This window comes from Oncorhynchus tshawytscha, linkage group LG16 (genome assembly GCF_018296145.1).
Source record: "Oncorhynchus tshawytscha isolate Ot180627B linkage group LG16, Otsh_v2.0, whole genome shotgun sequence".
NCBI lineage: Eukaryota > Metazoa > Chordata > Actinopteri > Salmoniformes > Salmonidae > Oncorhynchus > Oncorhynchus tshawytscha.
Genome location: NC_056444.1, coordinates 65,722,867 through 65,744,631, shown reverse-complemented (window position 1 = coordinate 65,744,631; position 21,765 = coordinate 65,722,867). Strand labels below are relative to the sequence as shown.

Here is a 21,765-nt window from a genome sequence, read left to right as displayed (position 1 = left end):
GAAAATCCTAATTCAGCCATGTTAAAAGAATCACACACACATATATATATATACACACACACACTCTGGCAGTATTTACCGTGCCTTTGAAGAGCCCCCATCAGTATTCTGGGGAGCGACAGGCAGTTAAACGTAGAGAAGGAAGAAGAAGGCTGGTGTTTGAAGAGCTCCGCTAACAGATTTACTATCGCCTCCTTCCTTTCACTCCTTTCCCTGCTCCTTCTGTCTCTGTATCTCAGCCCCGGCTCTGTGAAAACCTGGACCGGTGTGAAGGGCCATGAGAGCCCTGTCCACATTCACTATCTCTCTCCCAGTTAGAAGGAAGTGGTGGAGCGGACAGACATTGCTGCTTTCTGTACAGTGCAGCCAAAGAGGAAGAGGCGAGATCATCTTTGGTGCAGCTAATTTTCTTCCCTTCCTTTAAAATCCTTTAAAATGTCTCAGTCTTCCTCCTCCTCCTCTCACTTTCTCCTCCTCGGCTCTCCACCCTACTCTCTTCCTTCCCTCCATGGGTTTCTCTGTTTACCACACTCAATGTCACCAGGAGGCTTGTGGGTTACATAAGCATTGCAGCAGCACTAACTGGACAGGGGTGTGTTTTATCAGGACTAGGCATCACATGTGCTAAGGGTGTGTGTGTGTGTGGTGGTTTGATGTATGGGGGCAATACATGTCAGTGTTGTAGGTTAGCGTGTATGTGTGTGGATGGATGTGTGTGTCCAACATATGTGCACTCTGCAATTTGTGCCTTGAACAAAGCTAACACCCTTGCTTTCCGTGCGATATCAGCAGTTCCAAGCCTGGGGATCTACACACTATCCATTCAGCACCTATCTCTTTTTCTTTCTCTCTGTCTTTCTTTCTCTCTGTTACCTGGACAGGGCTGTAGAATATGAGTATGATGCTACACAGTGGCTGCTAATAATAATGCTTCTGTAACATTGGGGACATGCAGTCCTTAAATTGCACACACAGCCAGCAACAGAGCCACCATCAAAATAATGAAAACCATGCTGCCCCATTGTACTATAAATTTGCATCAACATTTTGCTCTCCTTGAAGCTTTGTAATGAAAATGATTGCTAATCATAATGCAGTGTGTGCAGTGAGGACTTTCAAGACAGAGAGAAATGTGTAATGCAGTATGTGCACAGGGAATTCATACCTGTATATTCTGAGGCTCTTGATAGAAAACTGCTATTCAAACATTGCATTAAGCTCTATTAATCTCTCAATTACAATGAATGGAACTATGTTCAGTATACCTTGACTTTGATCTCTTCATGTTGTAATTTTGACATTCCTCCATCTTACAGCTCCAAGATAGACTGTGAGTTATTTTATGTACATTCTCTGTTTTTTTCCCCTCCTTTTCTTTTAAGAGCTTTTTCACACCGGACCAGTCAGTCAATGCCCCCTCAGGGATTATGGAGTATGCAATGGTACTTTAAAATAACATTCTAATAGAAAATGGTAGGTTGTCGCAAAATAATTTTCCACATATAACATCACACTAAGGTGTACGGCGTTCAATGTATAACAGGGAATGGTAGTATGTCTATTTTGCTCCAGAGAAGTAGCTCATTGTTCCCGCGTTGGCCCAGATGCTAGGGCGGCAGGTAGCCTAGCGGTTAAGAGTGTTGGGCCAGTAACCGAAAGGTCGTTGGTTTGAATCGAATCAAGCCGACTAGGTATTTTTTTTTGCCAGTGCCATTGAGCAAGGCACTCAACTCTAATTGCTCCTGGATAAGAGCTTCTGCTAAGTTATGTAAATGTATGTAAATTGTAAAGGCTTTTGTTTGTAATGTCTTTTTTGTTACGCGTCAGATCCAAGTAAGACTAGCTAGACTAGCTTTGGCAAATGGGGATCCTAATAAAATCACATAAAAAAACTCAAAGCTGCTTATTCCGATATTGCTATTCTAACATTATGGCAAGGTTTTGGCTTTGCTGCATGGCTAGTCTACTTGGCTCTGGCCTGTCTTGTAGCATATAGACATTTACTGTGGCTATTATACTCATCCTGTAGCTGTGTTTGTTCTCAGCACCATGCTCAGGGCTGGATCCGCTCTTTGTTGACACTGTGTATTGACTCTTGTTGATTTGACAGGAGTGATTTAGTATGTGGTGTGAAGGTGGGAAATGAATCAAGTCCCCCTGAGAACATAGGTTGAGTCTGCTTTACCCATCTTCATTTTCTCAGGAGAAAGAAAAGAAAGACATAATGAGAAAGAGAGATATAGAAAAAGAAAGGCAGAGAGTCTTTTGACAGGGACAGAGGGCCAAATCTGTCTGTCCCTTGAATCTTAACAAGACCACAGAGATCAATACTGACCAGGCTAAGTTTGTCCCATATGACCGGGTCAGTGGCTCTTGCCTGCTGGAGCAATGACATCAGCAGCTGTTCCTGCTGTACTCTAACGGAATGCTGGGCCTGGGCTGGGCAGGCTAGGATGAAATATCTAGCATGAGAGCTCATTGTAATAGGGAGGGAAGCAGGGAAAGATGTGAGGGAGCTGGGTGTGGTGGTTTTGTTCCTCCACCATCCAGGGAGAGATGGAGAGGCGGAAGGCCTGGCCCTGCAGCAAGCCCTAGAGCTCTGTTATCTACTATAGGCCACCTCTGAATCAGAGAACTGAGTCACACGTTTGTCTCCCCAAATAGTGATCCCATCCAGCCAGACCGCTCTGTGCAGACAGACAACTTAGGGAGCTTCAAAACATGTTTTAATATTTTGCAGTAACGAAAGAGAAAAATCTAATATTTACAAATGGTAATTCATTTATTTTTCCTGTGTGAGTTAACGAGAGAGAGGGTGTGTGTATTCATGATGACAGAGATTAGTTGTGTGAGCAGGATGTATTACATCTGTGTGTCTGTTTGTTAAGGCCAGATCTGAGTAGACATTTAGGGGCAATGTGAATGCAGTGGTTACTGATGTATTTGTACTGAATCACTCTGGCTGAGCTCATTATGATCATTGTGATGGTGTACAGCGCAGTCCCGCCCACATGCATTTCTGCACCATACTGGTTTCCATCCCACTCACACGAGGAGGAATGCAACCCACGCACACAAACTGCAGTGCATTCACATTATGCTCAATACTGCTCAGATTCTGCCTTGGATTAGGTTTGCTTCCAGTCAATGATCCAGTCCTTTCTCCAAAGAGCTTCCAAAGAGCAGCCTGTAGAACTTATATCTCACTCAGTGCTGCAGCCCCTTCATTCCCTCTCTTCATTCCCTCTCTCTGAGAGGACATTTGATATATTGCAACAGTACTTCAGTCTCATACATCAGTGGGTGTGTAGTGGGGGTGGGGCAGTATGCATATCGTCGTCCTCATATGACGTTTCACCCTTCTCACATTGTTGCAAGGGTAGCCTCATCGCGAAACAGGCTTCCCTAAAACAGGAAGCCTGGAGAACTTCCATGGCAGAAATCAGCTAAAAAGACGGGTCGGAAGCTGATGTAAATCAGTGACACCTCACAACACGTCAAGCCAATGAAATGCCTTGCTTGGGCGGCGCTCCGAATGTGTGCACCAGATTAGGGAAGGTTAGAAATTGAAGGTGTCATAGGGACCGGTCCAATTGAAGGTGTCATAGGGACTGGTCTAATTGAAGGTCTCATAGGGACTGGTCCAATTGAAGGTGTCATAGGGACTGGTCCAATTGAAGGTGTCATAGGGACTGGTCCAATTGAAGGTGTCATAGGGACTGGTCCAATTGAAGGTCTCATAGGGACTGGTCCAATTGAAGGTGTCATAGGGACTGGTTCAATTGAAGGTGTCATAGGGACTGGTCCAATTGAAGGTGTCATAGGGACTGGTCTAATTGAAGGTCTCATAGGGACTGGTCCAATTGAAGGTCTCATAGGGACTGGTCTAATTGAAGGTGTCATAGGGACTGGTCCAATTGAAGGTCTCATAGGGACTGGTCCAATTGAAGGTCTCATAGGGACTGGTCTAATTGAAGGTCTCATAGGGACTGGTCCAATTGAAGGTGTCAAAGAGACTGGTTCAATTGAAGGTGTCATAGGGACTGGTCCAATTGAAGGTGTCATAGGGACTGGTTCAATTGAAGGTGTCATAGGGACTGGTTCAATTGAAGGTGTCATAGGGACTGGTCCAATTGAAGGTGTCATAAAAAAGTGCATCCCCCTCCCCAACGTAAAAAATATTTTCACATGACTCTCCCCTTGTACTGTAAAAAATTAGCACACCCTTCCCCTTCATAGAATTAACTCAAAAATAAATAAATTAATACATTAATAACAATAACGGTAGCAATCTTGTGTTTATAAACGTGGATATCGACTTTGCCCATTCAACATACTTTTGTGGTAAAGCCAATGCCCTTGAGGGCTACGGGCCAGAAGGTTGAGGGTTCACTGACCACAACGAACAAGCTTAATCTCCCTGCCTGTTTCATTGAGGCCTACACTACAATCAGACAATCATTGGCTAGGGCGAAATCAGATTTTCAACATTTTGATGCCATATTTGTAAGTATATAAAATATATGCCCAAAAAAATCCAACAATAGGTTTGTGTGCCAATGCACCACACAACCAATAGCACAATAAATAGACTATGTCAATCTCAACAAAGTGCATTTAGAAAGTATTCCCCTTGACTTTTTCCAAATGTTGTTACATTACAGCCATATTCTAAAATTGGTTAAAAAATGTTCTCATCAATCTACACACAATACCCAATAAGGACAAAGCAAAAATAGGTTTAGACATTTTTGCTAATTTATTAACAATTGAAAACTGAAATATGACATTTACATAAGTATTCAGACCCTTTACTCAGTACTTGGTTGAAGCACCTTTCGGATTGTGTCGAGGCACAGATCTGGGGAAGGGTACCAACACATTTCTGCAGCATTGCTTCCATCATTCTTAAATGAAAGAAGTTTGTTACCACCAAGACTCTTCCTAGAGCTGGCTGCCTGGAAAAACTGTGCAATTGGGGGAGAAAGGCCTTGGTCAGGGAGGTGACCAAGTACCCGATGGTCACTTTGATAGAGCTCCAGAGTTCCTCTGTGGAGATGGGAGAACCTTCCAGAAGGACAACCATCTCTGCAGCACTCCACCAATCAACAGGACAACGGCCCTAAGCACACAGCCGAGACCATGCAGGAGTGGCTTCTGGACAAGTCTCTGAATGTCCTTCAGTGGCCCAGCCAGAGCCCGGACTTGAACCACATCTCTGGAGAGACCTGAAAAAAGCTGTACAGCAATGCTCCCCATCCAACCTGACAGAGCTTGAGAGGATCTGCAGAGAATAATAGGAGAAACTCCCCAAATACAGGTGTGCCAAGATTGTAGTTGCATACCCAAGAAGACTCAATGCTGTAATTGCTGCCAAAGGTGCTTCAACAAAGTACTGAGTATAGGGTCTGAATAGTTTTCTAAAATACATTTGCAAACATTTCTAAAAAACTGTTTTTGCATTGTCATTATGTGGTATTGTGTGTAGATTGATGAGGAAAATGTCATCAATTTTAGAATAAGGCTGTAATGTAACAAATTGTGTAAGAAGTCAGGGGGTCTGAATACTTTCCGAATGCACTTTTTTGGACCAACACAGGTTAGTTTTGAGAAAAGTCAGCTGACCTTGTAAGCTACCTAGGTATAAAGTAATAGCTAGTTAATTTTCTCTCACGATTATAAAGCCAACCAAATTTGTATAAAAGGTTAGCTGTGTCTCTAGCTTATCCAGAGTCAGTGATACATAGAGCAACCATGTACTGTCTACAGTATCTATGGGAACAACTGCAATCATTTTGCAAGCGACATTACTGTAATGAATTAAATAAAATGAACCTCATAAAATGTTAATGCCTGTAATGCTCATCTCCTGTAGTCTAATTGTCATCTCCTTATTTTCATACTAAATTACAAGGGTTGGATTTGCACTAAACCAATTTGTTTCTCAGCACTTAAAAGGCATGTAAAACATCTGGTATATGGTTTGCCTCATATACATTGTCTACTGGTATCATTTTGAATTGAGAACATATAGCTCAACATGTGTGAGTTGAGCTATTCTCTGCTTCAGATGACAGATGCCCATAAGGCCAGTAATGCCGTCATATTGTAGGCCTATGGCTGCGTTGGCGATGCATGCCATATAAGCTGCAGAATGGATTCACATCGTTGATATACTGAGAGAGAGTGACAATCAAATAAAACAGATTGGAGATCTTACAACTAGACAAAAAGGAAATGTTCATTTGAAAACACAGACCCATTACAGACAGAACCCCTTCCCCTCTTTATTGCATGATTGTGATAGGTGATTAATCAAGATTGACACTAGTTCATTTTGAATAATAGTATAAACACTTCACTTCAAAGAATCAACACTTCATCACTTCAAAATGCACAAATAAGCTAACTCGTATGTAAAGATTAGACATCTTAGTCTAAACAACAATAGATAATTGAGCAGTAACAAGTAGGCTATTATTACAAAAACTTTATTTCAGGTTTTTAAAAAAAATCCATACCAGCAGTGGCCAACCTTGCTCCACTGATCCCTAATCTACTGATCTACCTTGCTCCACTGATCCCTAATCTACTGATCTACCTTGCTCCACTGATCCCTAATCTACTGATCTACCTTGCTCCACTGATCCCTAATCTACTGATCTACCTTGCTCCACTGATCCCTAATCTACTGATCTACCTTGCTCCACTGATTCCTAATCTACTGGGTGAGGAGACTTCTATACCAGCCCAGCAATAGCACACTTGATTATCAACTCATTAGATTTGAGTTGAATCAGGTGTGTTATTGCTGGGCTGAAATAGAACCCTGCAGACCTCCACCAAGGTTGGCCTGCTCCAATTGTAATAGGTTTATACATTGTGAGTGATTAACTGTATTTTTGTATACAACATTTTCTAACATAGGTAGGCCTACACACATAACCCATGGCATTTAGGATACACCATTAGTCTCTTAGAATATTCATTGGGACCTCTCTCTTCATTTGGAAACAGGCTTTCACAGCATTCCATATCTGAGGACAGAAAAGATCACAAAGAAACGGGTTTCATAATACTCAAATTAGACAGCACTTAATATGATGTTGCTATTATCTCTATGTCCTCAAAGTTTTCCCCTCTAGGTACTGGAACTGGTGAATCTTTTAAAAATGTCCTTTCAAAAAATGACCTCCCTTATCAAGTAGCCTACACTCTCCCTTTACTGACATCTGGAGCTGCAATTTCATCCTCTTCCATGGCTATTATCTACAAATGCACTTGGAGACTGCATTTTTTTATTTACATTGATTAAGATACCTAGCTAATAGGAAGTTAGCTAGCTGATGACATTTAATTCACTTAGCTAAACAGCCTGTAAAGTTAGTTAGCTAGCTAGCTAGCTAGCAGCTTAGATGAGTTAGCCTACAAAGTGGCCTACTGTAGCCAGCTAGCTAGCTATCTATCATATAATACATTGTTTTTTTTATTGAAAAAATGTATTTACTCACTTGAATAGGTTCTCCAACTGCCTCTGTTTTTTGGGTTCTTACAAAAACGAAATAATGGACAATCTTCACTATCTTTGGTGGGAGCAAAGCGCAGCCAGCAACCATGTGGCTCAAATAAAACGGTCAACCGAATTGTTTCTAGTCATCTCTCCTCCTTTCAGGCTTTTTCTTCTTTGGACCTTACATGGCGATTGGCATCTAATAGTATTACCATGACGATGATCGACCTCAGTTCCTCTTTCAATCACCCACGTGGGTATAACCAATGAGGAGATGGCATGTGGGTATCTGCTTCTATAAACTAATGAGGAGATGGGAGAGGCAGGACTTGCAGCGCGATCTGCATCACAAATAGAAGCAGCTTCTATTTTAGCGCCTGGCAACACAGATGCTCGTTGGCATGAGCAAGCAGTGTGGGTGCAATGATTGATTAACGTGTGGAAATGTATTTTGCAACGCGAAGCACGCACGCGACGTGAGTGGTGTGATCAGCAGAGCAGTTACCATACCAGGCTGTGATGTAACTGGTCAGAATGCTCTCAATGATGCAGCTGTATAACTTTTTGAGGATCTGGTAGTTCATTGGTGATGTGGACACCAAGGAACTTGGAACTCTCAAACCGCTCCACTACAGCCCTGTCGTTAATGGGGGCCTGTTCGGCCCATCTTTTCCTGTAGTCCACGATCAGCTCCTTTGTCTTGTTCACATTGTGAATGGGAAAAAAAGTGTCACTCGAGCGATTTAGAACGTGTTGTGACGTTTGTCTTTAGCAGCGTAATCCACTTTCAATAAATATAAATCACAGACTGTCACCCACACTTTATAATGTGAAAACTAGCACTTGAAACTAGCATAGGCAGCAACTACCCCAACAGGAAAACAGTAACGTTTACAGCACCCCTTCTATGGGCGTGTCAAGGGAGGGGTCTTGAAATGAAACATACAATCAAAATTGTGCCGCTGGTATCAGCAGACCATTCAAACCATTTTTTGCAATACAACATTCTCCAAATCTCAAAGGGAGGCGTGACAACGACGTGATTTTGGAGGTATGGCAACACGAGACTACTGGAAGCAGCCATTGCATAGAACTGTACATGTTTGAGAGACAGATTTTTTTGGCCCAAAATACATTTGAATCGTTTCAAGGAACATCTTCTGTTGTCTGGGTACAGCAGTACAGGTATAGAGGAGAGGGAGGCTATGAACATTTTCTGTTGTCTGGGTACAGCAGTACAGGTATAGAGGAGAGGGAGGCTATGAACATTTTCTGTTGTCTGGGTACAGCAGTACAGGTATAGAGGAGAGGGAGGCTATGAACATTTTCTGTTGTCTGGGTATAGCAGTACAGGTATAGAGGAGAGGGAGGCTATGAACATATTCTGTTGTCTGGGTATAGCAGTACAGGTATAGAGGAGAGGGAGGCTATGAACATATTCTGTTGTCTGGGTATAGCAGTACAGGTATAGAGGAGAGGGAGGCTATGAACATATTCTGTTGTCTGGGTACAGCAGTACAGGTATAGAGGAGAGGGAGGCTATGAACATTTTCTGTTGTCTGGGTATAGCAGTACAGGTATAGAGGAGAGGGAGGCTATGAACATTTTCTGTTGTCTGGGTACAGCAGTACAGGTATAGAGGAGATGGAGGCTATGAACATATTCTGTTGTCTGGGTATAGCAGTACAGGTATAGAGGAGAGGGAGGCTATGAACATTTTCTGTTGTCTGGGTATAGCAGTACAGGTATAGAGGAGAGGGAGGCTATGAACATATTATGTTGTCTGGGTATAGCAGTACAGGTATAGAGGAGAGGAAGGCTATGAACATATTCTATTGTCTGGGTATAGCAGTACAGGTATAGAGGAGAGGGAGGCTATGAACATGTTCTGTTATCTGTGTGACAGGGGAGAAGGTACATGGGGAGAGGGGGGTTATTTTTTAGATGCTGCTGCAGTCGCCCCATCTGGATGGCCATGTCAGCTCTGATTTAACTCTCACAATCCATGGGCCAGTGAGCAAAGCAGAGCACAGGGCCCACTGTAGAACACATTCCACTGATAAATACAACAATACCCCCCCGTCACATTTACCCTCTGCCCATTCCTTTCTAACAATCTTTTACAAACACCCATCCTCCCTCCACACACACCGCTGAATGCCTGATGTGTTTACCGAGATAGTCTGCTCATTTTCACTGGAGTGCAGGTGCTGTGCTGTTATGGATATGAGAAGACCCTATAGGAGTTGATTGCAGAGTCACCTCACGACACTCATCCACCTAACCACCCCTTATGTTTTCGCCTGAATGTGGATAATGGCCAGCTTCCCACCCTCATCTCATCTCCACTGTGATGATGCAAGCCCCGTGCACACAGCGCTGTAGCTCTGTCTGTCTCCTAGCAACATTCAACAGCCTGTTTATTCCACCCTGCCGCTGTAACCACAGTGCCCGCACGCCCCGGAGATGAATCACGTCTCTCTCCTGATCTATTTAGCTACCACTATGACCCGGTGGCACTCTCTATTCCGCTCACCAACTGTTTTCTCACAACAGCTTCCATTGCTCTATGCACCTGCTCCACCAAGTCTCATCTCCCTACCTCCCTTCCTCGCTGTCTCTCCCTCTCGCTCTCTCTCTCTCGCTCTCTCTCTCTCGCTCTCTCTCTCTCGCTCTCTCTCTCTCTCGCTCTCCTTCAGAAGCCTCACTCTTCCCCTCCCTATCACTTTCTCTCTCCAGTTCCTCCTCTTTCCTCCTCTCTCTCCTTGAGTGTCCTCCCTATCAGCTTCTCAGTTGAAGGTGTTCTCAGAGTGTATTTCTGTCCAACAGTAGCCATGACAACCACCAGTGTTTATGGAATTCATATTGTTTAGATAAGAGTGAGTTATAGATGGGTTCAGGCGTATTTGAGTAAGCTACCTGGTTTGGTAATCAGCCTCATTTCTAAAACGTGTCAGAAAGGGGGATGGTAGGGTGTGAGAGAATAAAGTTAGAACCTGACTGAAATCTGATTACTGTAATAGGTTTACAAGTGTTTTGTGGTTCTCACTCACAAGGCTTTAGAAGAGCGACAAACAGCCCTATGACGAAGGTATGAACATGGTCTCCCATGCTACACAATATACGAAGTCATCGATAATATATCATTATGTTTAACAATACCACTCCTTATTTCATTATTCCACACCAGTCACCTCATCTAAGCATATACCATCTGTATTCAGGCAGTAGGTTTGCATGCTGCTTTTTTGCATACACAATCACACACACCGAGCACAGCCTCAATATATCTCCCTCTCTCTCACACACACGTTTGGGATGCCTTGCACGTTTAGCTAGCTAGCCTATCAATACATAATCACATCCTGGTAGTTAGTGTAATCTCAGACTCCTTCATTGCATCCTCCTCTCTCTCACACTCTGCAATGCATTTATATTATATTGCTCCTCCTATCTTCTCCTATCCTCTTCTTCACCCTCCCTCCCCTTCTAAGCCATTCAATTGGAACATTGCAGGATTATCTGTCCACCATTGAGAAACACTGGCTTGTTCACACTGGGTCTGGCCAAGACGGTCAAAAACAAAGAAGTTCAACAGAGCCCACTGTTCTCCCTGCTAATGAATTCCAACAGAAGCCAAATCTGGACTACAAAATAAGACTCGAAGAGGGAGTAGCCCGTGTATGGTTCCCACAAGGGCTTGTGGATATACATTTATTTTTGATAGTGTCCTTCAATCTGTTTTCATGGGTGCAAATAGGGTAAGCGAAAATCATTAATATTGTTGCTCATTTCTGAGCCATAATGGCTTTGACCTTTGCCTTTATTTCTTTCTGGCTGTGCTGTTAGACAGATCCTAGTATGTGATTGTACAGTGCAATATCCTGCAAGCTATGTCTTCAAGAGAGGTCGTTGATTCATTAATTGCCCAAGGATTGGATCAAAACTCTAATGGACCCAATTATATGACATTCGGATGTATGTCTCTTATCCAAGTAATTTAAAGTTGCCTTCAGTTGGTCAAATCATCTATCCTCTAGTTATTAAGGGAGAGACTGTGTACTGGTCGTGTTTTTTATATGGGCACCAAGTTTATAATAGAGATATGGTTTGATAAATTGTCAAGAAAACGTAGTAGCCTATTAGAACTGTTTGGATCCTTTTTATAGGCATATTCTCCTCATTAAGCAAAAGATACTCAATCATTTTTTATGGTGGAAAAGGCTTGATACTAAGATCAGCTTACTGTATCAGTTTTAGGTACAGTAAGTGAAAATAACCTTTTGAGTCTTGTTCTGAAAAGGAGAAGTAGAATCTGTTTGGACTGGCACATTTAGTGGCCGTGAAACCACAAGCAACATGAAAATGATGTGCAATATATTGAAACTTTGATGTAGCTATTTTCATGTTTAGATTTGACACCTGTCATACTGAACATCAATTGATGTTTCAATCAATTAGGCTATTCTCTGTCTTTCTCATCTCCTCACCACGCATTGCAAAGGAAGACAATCTACTGGCAGATTGACCAAAATAATTAAGCAGCATGTCTCCCTACCTCCCAAATAAAATTAAATCAAACTTTTTTATATTTTTTAAAGTAAGAGAATATTTGCTAAATAAACTGAAGTTTTAAAAAAGTAACACAATAAAATAACAATAAAGAGGCTATATACAGGGGGTACCGGTACCGATTCAATGTGCAGGGGTACACATCCCCTCAAGTGATGATCACTTTTGTTTGTGGCACATGCCACTTTACAACCCGGAGTACCGGAGGATGATGTATTCTCATTCTGTAGTGTGACCATCTGAGCCTGAGGACCTTTGTGTCCACATTGTCCTTTAGTATTAACAAACATTGTGCCAGTAACCAATCTAGCAATAAGCCTTTGACCCTATAATAGTTTGAGAGGTTAACCATGCATGAAAGGACTGTGACCTTCCATGTAGCTTGTCTCACACAATGATTTTGGAATGGTATGAGTTCTGTTTTTCCCTTGTTATTTCACAATAATGGTAATGCTGCTGAAGGTTAGGTGTTCTTAGTTAGCTTTTCAATGTCACAGGCGTGTTTACATGTAAATATACAGTATTAGCATTGATAATGTAAAATGTTTTTTGTTTTTGTTTTTGCACAAAAATACAGTAAATAACTTAACGCTAAAGCAAAGATTTTATACAGTTTATTCAAAGAGTATGCAGGTATGTTTAGGTGTGGTTGAGTGTTTATCCAATATAATTCAATGTATGGAAATGCCTGCAAAATCGAGCATGTTTGACAATGACATTTCACATTCACATACTTCACCCAAATGAATGAATGTTGAAAGCATAATCTAGCTTTATTCACATTTAGAAACTGCCTCACTATGGTATAATAACTATATTATAGTAGTGTGCGGTATAGAACCATGTGGGTTTCTTCATGAGCTCAGCTTTTAGAGTCTTGCAGGGGCTTAGCCGGCTCTGGAGGACAGCATGCCTCTTAGCCAGGGATCCAGAGGCTAATTGGAGGGCCAGGCTGACAGACAGGTAGACGGACCTATGATCTCACTGAAATGAGAAGCGCACAAATAATAATGGGCGGGTCCTAGCTTGGTTGAGATTATCTAGAGAACCTGACCAGCGGGTCAAAGTGTGAAATGTCTTGGTTCCCCTGGATGAAACATTGTCTGCAGCATATCAAACAGATTTAATGCCTTGCTGAGTCACGACTTCTGATTACCATGCATGGTATAGATCTTATTGCTCATAAAACTACAAGGCAATAACTCTGTGACAGTAAACAGTAAACAGTAAACAGCGGAGGCGACCGGACCGCTCAGGATCGTCCCTGTGGTTGGCGTCCTGCGGCTGGAGCCTAACGCGCCGTTGGAGACGGTACTGTCACGTATGCTCTCTCTCCGGCCTCTAGGTCATCATGCTCCCGCGCCTGAGCAGAGGTGACCGGTCCGCTCCTGTATTCACTCCCTGAACTTCCTTCCCGACTCTCGGAGTACATAGTTAAAAAAACAAATCAAAATATATTTTATATTTGAGATTCTTCAAATAGCCACCCTTTGCCTCAATGACAGCTTTGCACACTCTTGGCATTCTCTCAACCAGCTTCACCTGGAATGCTTTTCCAACAGTCTTGAAGGAGTTCTCACATATGCCGAGCACTGGTTGGCTGCTTTTCCTTCACTCTGCGGTCCAACTCATCCCAAACCATCTCAATTTGGTTGAGGTCGGGGGATTGTTGAGGCCAGGTCATCTGATGCAGCACTCCATCACTCTCCTTCTTGGTAAAATAGCCCTTACACAGCCTGGGGGTGTGTTGGGTCATTGTCCAGTTGAAAAACAAATTATAGTCCCACTAAGCCCAAACCATATGGGATGGCATATTGCTGCAGAATGCTGTGGTTGCCATGCTGGTTAAGTGTGCCTTCAATTCTAAATAAATTTGACAGCGTCACCAGCAAAGCACCATCACACCTTCTCCTCCATGCTTTACGGTGGGAAATACACATGCGAAGATCATCCGTTCACTCACACCGCATTTCATAAAGACACTTTCCAATTTGGACTCATCAGACCAAAGGACAAATTTCTACCAGTCTACTGTCCATTTCTCATGTTTCTTGGTCAAAGCAAGTCTCTTCTTCTTATTGATGTCCTTTAGTAGTGGTTTCTTTGCAGCAATTCGTGCATGAAGGCCTGACTCCGACAGTCTCCTCTGAACAGTTGATGTCGAGATGTGTCCGTTCACTTGAACTCTGTGAAGAATTTATTTGAACTGCAATTTCTGAGGCTGGTAACTCTAATGAACCTATCCTCTGCTGCAGAGGTAACTCTGGGTCTTCCTTTCCTGTGGCGGTCCTCATGAGAGCCAGTTTCATCATAGCGCTTGATGGTTTTTGTGGCTGCTCTTGAAGAAATTGTCAAGGTACTAGAAAAATTCAATATTGACTGACCTTCATGTCTTAAAGGAATGATGGACTGTCGTTTCTCTTTGCTTATTTGAGCTGTTCTTGCCATAATATGGACTTGGTCTTTTATCAAATAGGGCTGTCTTCTGTATATCCCCCTACCTTGTCACAACACAACTGATTGGCTCAAACACATTAGGAAGGAAAGAAATTCCACAAATGAACTTTTAAGAAGGCACACCTGTTAATTGAAATGCATTCCAGGTGACTACCTCATGAAGCTGGTTTAGAGAATGCCAAGAGTGTGCAAATATGTCATCAAGGCAAAGGGTGGCTATTTGAAGAATCTCAAACATAAAATATATTTTGATTTGTATAACACTTTTTTGTTACTATATGATTCCATATGTGTTATTTCATAGGTTTGATGTAATTCTACAATGTAGAAAATAGTAAAAATAAAGAAAAACCCTTGAATGAGTAGGTGTTCTAAAACCTTTGACCAGTAGTGTAACTGCCTTGGGTTTACGCAAGATAGTGTGATGCGCAGTGGCGATAACTGTTGTGTTTGTATTACTGCGGGGCTGATGCAGACATTGCTGTCCTGTATCTGCAGTATAGCTGCCCTGCCTGTGCTGCTCGGCGCTCCTGCTAGTCACGATTCATCACACAAGGAACAAATTGTTCCAGGGTTCCGATTGAGATGAGTAGCCCATCATCAAGGCTTCAAGGTCATATACTGCAGAAATGTGTTTGAAGAAGTAAACACACTGTCTATCTATATTGCCTCTCTATTGCATACTTTATCAAGTAGCCTATAGACCAGTGTTTCCCAACTCCACTCCTCGAGTACCCCGAACAGCACACATTTTTATTGTAGCCCTGGACAAGTACACCTGATTCAACTTATCAACTAATCACCAAGTCCTGTTAAGTTGAATCAAGTGAGTTTATCCAGGGCTACAACAAAAATGTGTACTGTTGGGGTTACTTGAGAAGTGGAGTTAGGAACCACTGCTATAGAATCCCAGGCACAACCACACAAACCACACAATTTCTGTCTTAATGTAGACTGTTCATGATTATGGTGACCGTGTAACAGATTAGGGCTGAAAATGTGTAGCTGTTATCTATCATGTGCATACAACTTGGCTTCTGAGATCCACCAATCCTCATCTGTAAGGTGTTAAATACACTAATATGTCAGGTTGGCTCAAACTGATCACAACACTCACCTTATGTTGGTAAATATTATGTTGGTCCCTTTAAGGATTTACTGAACATGGCCAGTGTGTAAGTCAGTTCACCTGGTGATTCCCTGTGACACAGATGCTAGATGGCAGACAGCCGAAGAACGAACAGACATGCCACCTTTACTTCTGTCCTCTTAGAGAGCATCACCAGAGAAAAATATGTCTAAATGGCTTGCTAACTTAGCGTCTTACTCTACGATCAACCCAAATCCGAGATTGTATTGCTCCATTGTTTATGTTTTGTCATTTATGATTTGTAAATAAACCAAAGCTTGTTATGTAGCTGGTTCTGTTTCAAACCAAGTATTGGTGCTGTTGTTGGGCTGGCACACATGCTCAGGATTTTGTCTTTAAGACATTTCCTTCCTTGTTTAGGGACCATTTAACATTGTTTTATGTAGTGTATCCCTCCATGTGCTTGCTATTTTGCACTGGGTAGTTGTGGAGACTTTTAGGCCTGAAGGAGGTGCCACTAATAAATAGTTCATTGAGACAGGAAAGGAGAGCAAAATAGATTAGGTTTCAATTAGAGCTCAATACAAGAATAGTCTGTGCTATTTTATTATTCGCAGGGAAACATCGACCAGCCGTCAAAGGAATAGATACTAATCGTCCATTCATCTCAAATCTTGGAGGAAAGCCAGGAAGCACTATATTTTTTAGAAAGTGGAAAGGTTTACAAAGTAATTGGCAGTTGAATCACATTGTTAGAGGGCACCTACAGTTGTATAAACTTACACTAGATGTTAATGTGAAATAAATGTCTATTTTGGTCTCTTTTACTGTCTGATATCTGGGCTGTATAACTTCTTGTAGACTTTTCAGAGAAAGGATATACAGTGTGTGCATCAGGGTTTCCATTAGTCGGCAATAGCCGGCTTTTGGCCAATTAAAAAAATGAAAAGACGATAAATAAATAAACTGTTGCTGGCCAAAATGACCGGAGGAAAAAAAAGCCAAAATAATCCTTTAACTTCCATTGCTATATCACCCCGAGGATTGGGGATTACTGAGAGGGAGATTGTTGGAAAGATTTTTCAAATAGCTTACTGTGAGGAACTATAGTTTTAATGTTATCATTTGCAAATAAAAATATATATATATACAGTGGGGAGAACAAGTATTTGATACACTGCCGATTTTGCAGGTTTTCCTACTTACAAAGCATGTAGAGGTCTGTAATTTTTATCATAGGTACACTTCAACTGTGAGAGATGGAATCTAAAACAAAAATCCAGAAAATCAAAGTATTTGATCACCTACCAATCAGTAAGAATTCCGGCTCTCACAGACCTGTTAGTTTTTCTTTAAGAAGCCCTCCTGTTCTCCACTCATTACCTGTATTAACTGCACCTGTTTGAACTTGTTACCTGTATAAAAGACACCTGTCCACACACTCAATCAAACAGACTCCGACCTCTCCACAATGGCCAAGACCAGAGAGCTGTGTAAGGACATCAGGGGTAAAATTGTAGATCTGCACAAGGCTGGGATGGGCTACAGGACAATAGGCAAGCAGCTTGGTGAGAAGGCAACAACTGTTGGCACAATTATTAGAAAATGGAAGAAGTTCAAGATGACGGTCAATCACCCTTGGTCTGGGGCTCCATGCAAGATCTCACCTCATGGGGCATCAATGATCATGAGGAAGGTGAGGGATCAGCCCAGAACTACACGGCAGGACCTGGTCAATGACCTGAAGAGAGCTGGGACCACAGTCTCAAAGAAAACCATTAGTAACACACTACGGCAGTGTATCAAATACTTGTTCTCCCCACTGTATATACATTTCCCTACATTTCCACACTGTAGGCCAGGACCTCGTATGTGTGCTAAGGTGGGCGTACTCCCTCAACATTATCAGGAAGGAGAAACCAGACATATGCTCATTGCTCACATGGAGCACTCCAAACAAACTACAAATTTTAAAAAGTCAAATCTCAGAAATAACGGTTATGAAATAAACCAGGTCCTGGCCTGAGGTGTGTTGGGTCATTGTCCTGTTGAAAAACAAATGATAGTCCCACTAAGCGCAAACCAGATGGGATGGCGTATTGCTGCAGAATGCTGTGGTAGCCATGCTAGTTAAGTGTGCCTTGAATTTTAAATAAATCACAGACAGTGTCACCAGCAAAGCACCCTCACACCTTTTCCTCCATGCTTCACAGTGGGAACCACACATGCAGAGTTCATCCATTCACCTACTCTGCGTCTCACAAAGACACCAAAAATCTCAAATTTGGACTCCTTAGACCAAAGGACAGATTTCCACTGGTCTAATGTCCATTTCTCTTATTTCTTGGTCCAAGCAAGTCTCTTCTTATTGGTGTCCTTTAGTAGTGGTTTCTTTGCAGAAATTTGACCATGAAGGCCTGATTCACGCAGTCTCTATAACGATACAGGGTGAGACCCAGATGCCGACATTGGAGGCAGATGGTTCGAGTCTCTGATAGTTATTATAAAACAAAGGACTGTCAAAAGATCATAAACCAGGTCAGAGTCCAGGAGGTACAGAGTGGCAGGCAGGCTCGAGGTCAGGGCAGGCTGAATGGTCAGGCAGGCGGGCTCAGTGTCAGGGCAGGTTGAATGGTCAGGCAGGCGGGCTCAGTGTCAGGGCAGGCTGAATGGTCAGGCAGGCAGGCTCAGTGTCAGGGCAGGCAAAGGTCAGGACCGGGAGGACTAGAAAAACAGAGACTTGGAAACAGCAGGTGCACAGAAAAACCATGCTGGTTAACTTGATTAGACAAGATGAACTGGCAACAGATAAACAGAGAGCACAGGTATAAATACACTGAGGGTAATAGGGAATATGGGTGACCCCCGGAGGGGGGTGGAGACAATCACAAGGCATTGGCAAGAGACAGTAGGGCCATTCTGGAGAGAGACTCATCTGTATCTTTGCCACACACCCCTCCCTCCTTGTCTCAACATTTTAAATTATACTCAATCCACATTATCTTCAGACATATTTGAGATACTTTTCACTGACAGCCACAGCTAAATAATCAACTTGGCCTATTGCCACACGAGCTGCCCAATTTGGGGGTTTTCCAAATAGGCATAGGCCTACGAGCTTGTGATTTGAAACAATCCACAGCCCAAAATAAATAATAATAAGCTAATGATGATTCTTCCGTTGCTAAGTCTTGCTTTCTGGTGAAGTATTTTTCATTATTTCTTTATTTTAGTATAGACAGGAGTAATTATATTATTTTGTCAAATGTATTTCAATTTATTTCCCTGTTGGACCCACCGCTTTGCCATTTCTCTTCTGTTCTATTGGTTTTAATACCATCTTTCTTCCGTTGTCCAGAAGCCGAAAGTAGAATCCTAGTCATAATAGCAACCCAACCTAGTTGATTGCATCTTCAGATTCCCTGGTATGTCACATATGGAACCGCTGTCATGTATGCTGTTTAGAATGGTGTTTTCCTGCAAATTGTATTTTGGCGAATATTTGAAAAGGACGTTTTATTGGCTGCAACATTACATGAGTTGCATGTTCTGTTAGAAACATTTCCATAATCTAAATGGGATTTCTATAATTCTGAGCTCTGTGGATGGACGGACTAATGGGTTATGCACCCAGTGCATATGGGTCCGGTAAATTTCTCAAATGGAAGGTAAATTAAAATCTTCCCGGTCACATTATCTGGCGCCACATTTTCCAAACGGAAATCCAGGTGTGCGTGTCCTGTGTGTGTCTGTGTGTGTCCATGTGTGTGCTTGTGTCAATGTGCTCAGCCTTGCGTGCTTTGGCACACATGCATGTGTGTTAGTATGCCTACATGTCTGTGTGCAGTGAATGTGTAGTGTTGCAGTCTTCCAGATGGAATATGTCAGGGTAGAGGAACACTTTATGCTTAGCTACTATGTAGTACAACGCAGTGTCATACCTCCATGATGACAGTGATGCTGTGTGCCCTGTGGTGTCTGTGCTATGGTTTCTGGGACAGGCATGTGGAAAATGGCCTTTCTGTTCCCCGGGGCCAGGGAGCAGTATTCTTTGGGACAGAATACTATTTTTACCTTACTATTAGAGCTGAAGGAAGCCAAAGGAAGCCTTTCATCGGTGCTGCTCATTGAGTGGTTATGGAAAACATGGTTTCTGAATACCATAGAGAGCCCAAGTATTGTATATCATATCACATCATGTAAATGATGAATGTTGTACACTCTTAGGGTTCCAAAAGGGTTCTTTGGCTGTCCCCATAGGAGAACCCTTTTTGGTTCCAGGTAGAACTATTTTGGATTCCATTACCTGGAAAAAGGGTTCTTCAAATGGTTTTCTTATAGGGACAGCCGAAGAATAGTTTTAGGTTCTAGATAGCACCTTTTTTTCTAGGTGTGTAGGATGTTCTACTGTATTGCATTTATATAGCTATGCATTCTCACGCTTTCCTCCTTTTCTCCTCTTTCTCTCTCTCTTTCTCTTCCAGTGCATGAGGAACCCAGCTCTGCTGCTGACACATTTAGAGTTTAGCCTGCTTTGCCACAACCAGGAAAATGTCGGGGTCCTACGATGAATCTGCTGCTGCTGCTGACGACGCTATGGACAGCTTTTGGGAGGTACTTCAGAAAACACCATCCATGCTGTTCTTTTGGGCTGTGAAGGAAAACCTATCGACCTTTATAAGCCAAGTCAGACACAACAATCCCTCTTTAGGAGACATTAAACATGGACATGACTGGCCACCATCTTGTTTTCTCTGTTTGAAAAGGTTATTGACAACAGAAAACAAACATGATACAGTAGGTCATTTCATTTCCGCGAAGATCCATAGGAATATGGTTGCTTATTCCAATGCGGTGATATTGTTGTTGTTGCACAGAACATATCCAATTAGTGCTAATGAATTCACTGAACACAGAGACCCTTTTGTGTCATCGTATGGAGGAGGATCACAGACACACAGACAGACAGAGCCTCTCAGTTAGAAGCAGCACTGAGGGAGCCATTCAGCCTACATGCACCTGCCCTGTATAGATCTCTATGTGGCCAAGAAAGCCCTGGCCACAGTATAGTGAATAGCATAATGACTCTCACAGGGCTAGATGTTTTGATATGAAAAGCACATATCTGACAAAAAAACACACCAAATACAAATCTGAATATCATCTATATACTGTGAACTCTGCTCAAAGGGGCTTTGTTTTGAATCTTACATAGAGGACAATGTATGGCTACAGACACTGTTGATAACCTGAAGTTGAGAACTCAAGTTTATGTATGTCGGGTTGTTGTTGCTGCAATCAGATGCAATCACTGTACCCTGTACCCCACACCTGCCCCACCCAGCCCAGGGCCCATCCTGTCTGAATGGACAGAGTGGTCTGTGACTGTGGGCTGCATTCCTGTCTCTGCCTCGTCCTGTCAGTGTCCTATCCCTGATAATCTGTCTGCCTGCATTAGAGCAGAGTACAGGATTATAGCAGTCACAGTGCACAAGCACACACACAGACATGCGCGCGTGCACACAGGGACAAACACACTTACATGCACGGGCCATTAGACACATACACAGAGCGCACACACACTCACACAAAGCCACTGCCATTGCATAACTACACATGCACAGGCACGAGCCCCCCCCCACCTCTCCCTCCGTCATGCACCATGAGCTCACGCCCCCTGCAGGCACTGGGGGGAGGGGCCTTAGATCTCTGTACTGCATATAATAAAGTCCTATTCCAGTCTCCCTTTCACCTCATTTAAGACCTGATTTACTTAATAAAAGGCACATCTCAAAAGGTGGTCCAGGTATCCTCATGAAATGGCACAAGCTGGGGGTGGGCCTTTCCTATTTTGTTCTCTATTGCTCCTCTATTTTTCCTCAAGCAAGGGGGAAGGCCGATGACATCACAAAGTCACCATCAGACCAACTCCTAGAATGGCCTACTCCTTGAAGTTTGCAAGTGTCTAAAAAACACTCTTTTGCAAAAAACATGTTTTTTGACACTTTAGTGTGTGCTATTCACTGTCATTGATTCTTGGGATATCACTTTTCAGCAGGAATAGTTCCAAAATCACTGGATGACGTCTTTAAGGTGGCATTTCTTAAGGTGCCATCTCTTAAAGTGGCATATCTTA

At 42.6% G+C, this 21,765-nt stretch overlaps 1 protein-coding gene across 3 annotated transcripts in view; it reads left to right on the top strand.

The window, feature by feature from the left end:
• LOC112216124 (protein kinase C and casein kinase substrate in neurons protein 1) overlaps positions 1-21,765 on the top strand; it is a 47,138-nt gene that overhangs the window by 14,559 nt on the left and 10,814 nt on the right. For 2 of the 3 annotated variants that reach the window (XM_024375854.2, XM_024375852.2), the window contains exon 3: positions 20,114-20,243. In XM_024375854.2, coding sequence (XP_024231622.1) covers positions 20,181-20,243 — 63 coding nt within the window. In that variant the 5' untranslated portion in view covers positions 20,114-20,180. Of the gene's footprint in view, positions 1-11,014; positions 11,272-20,113; positions 20,244-21,765 lie in introns of those variants that run through there. The other variant, XM_024375853.2, reaches the window with a different exon arrangement.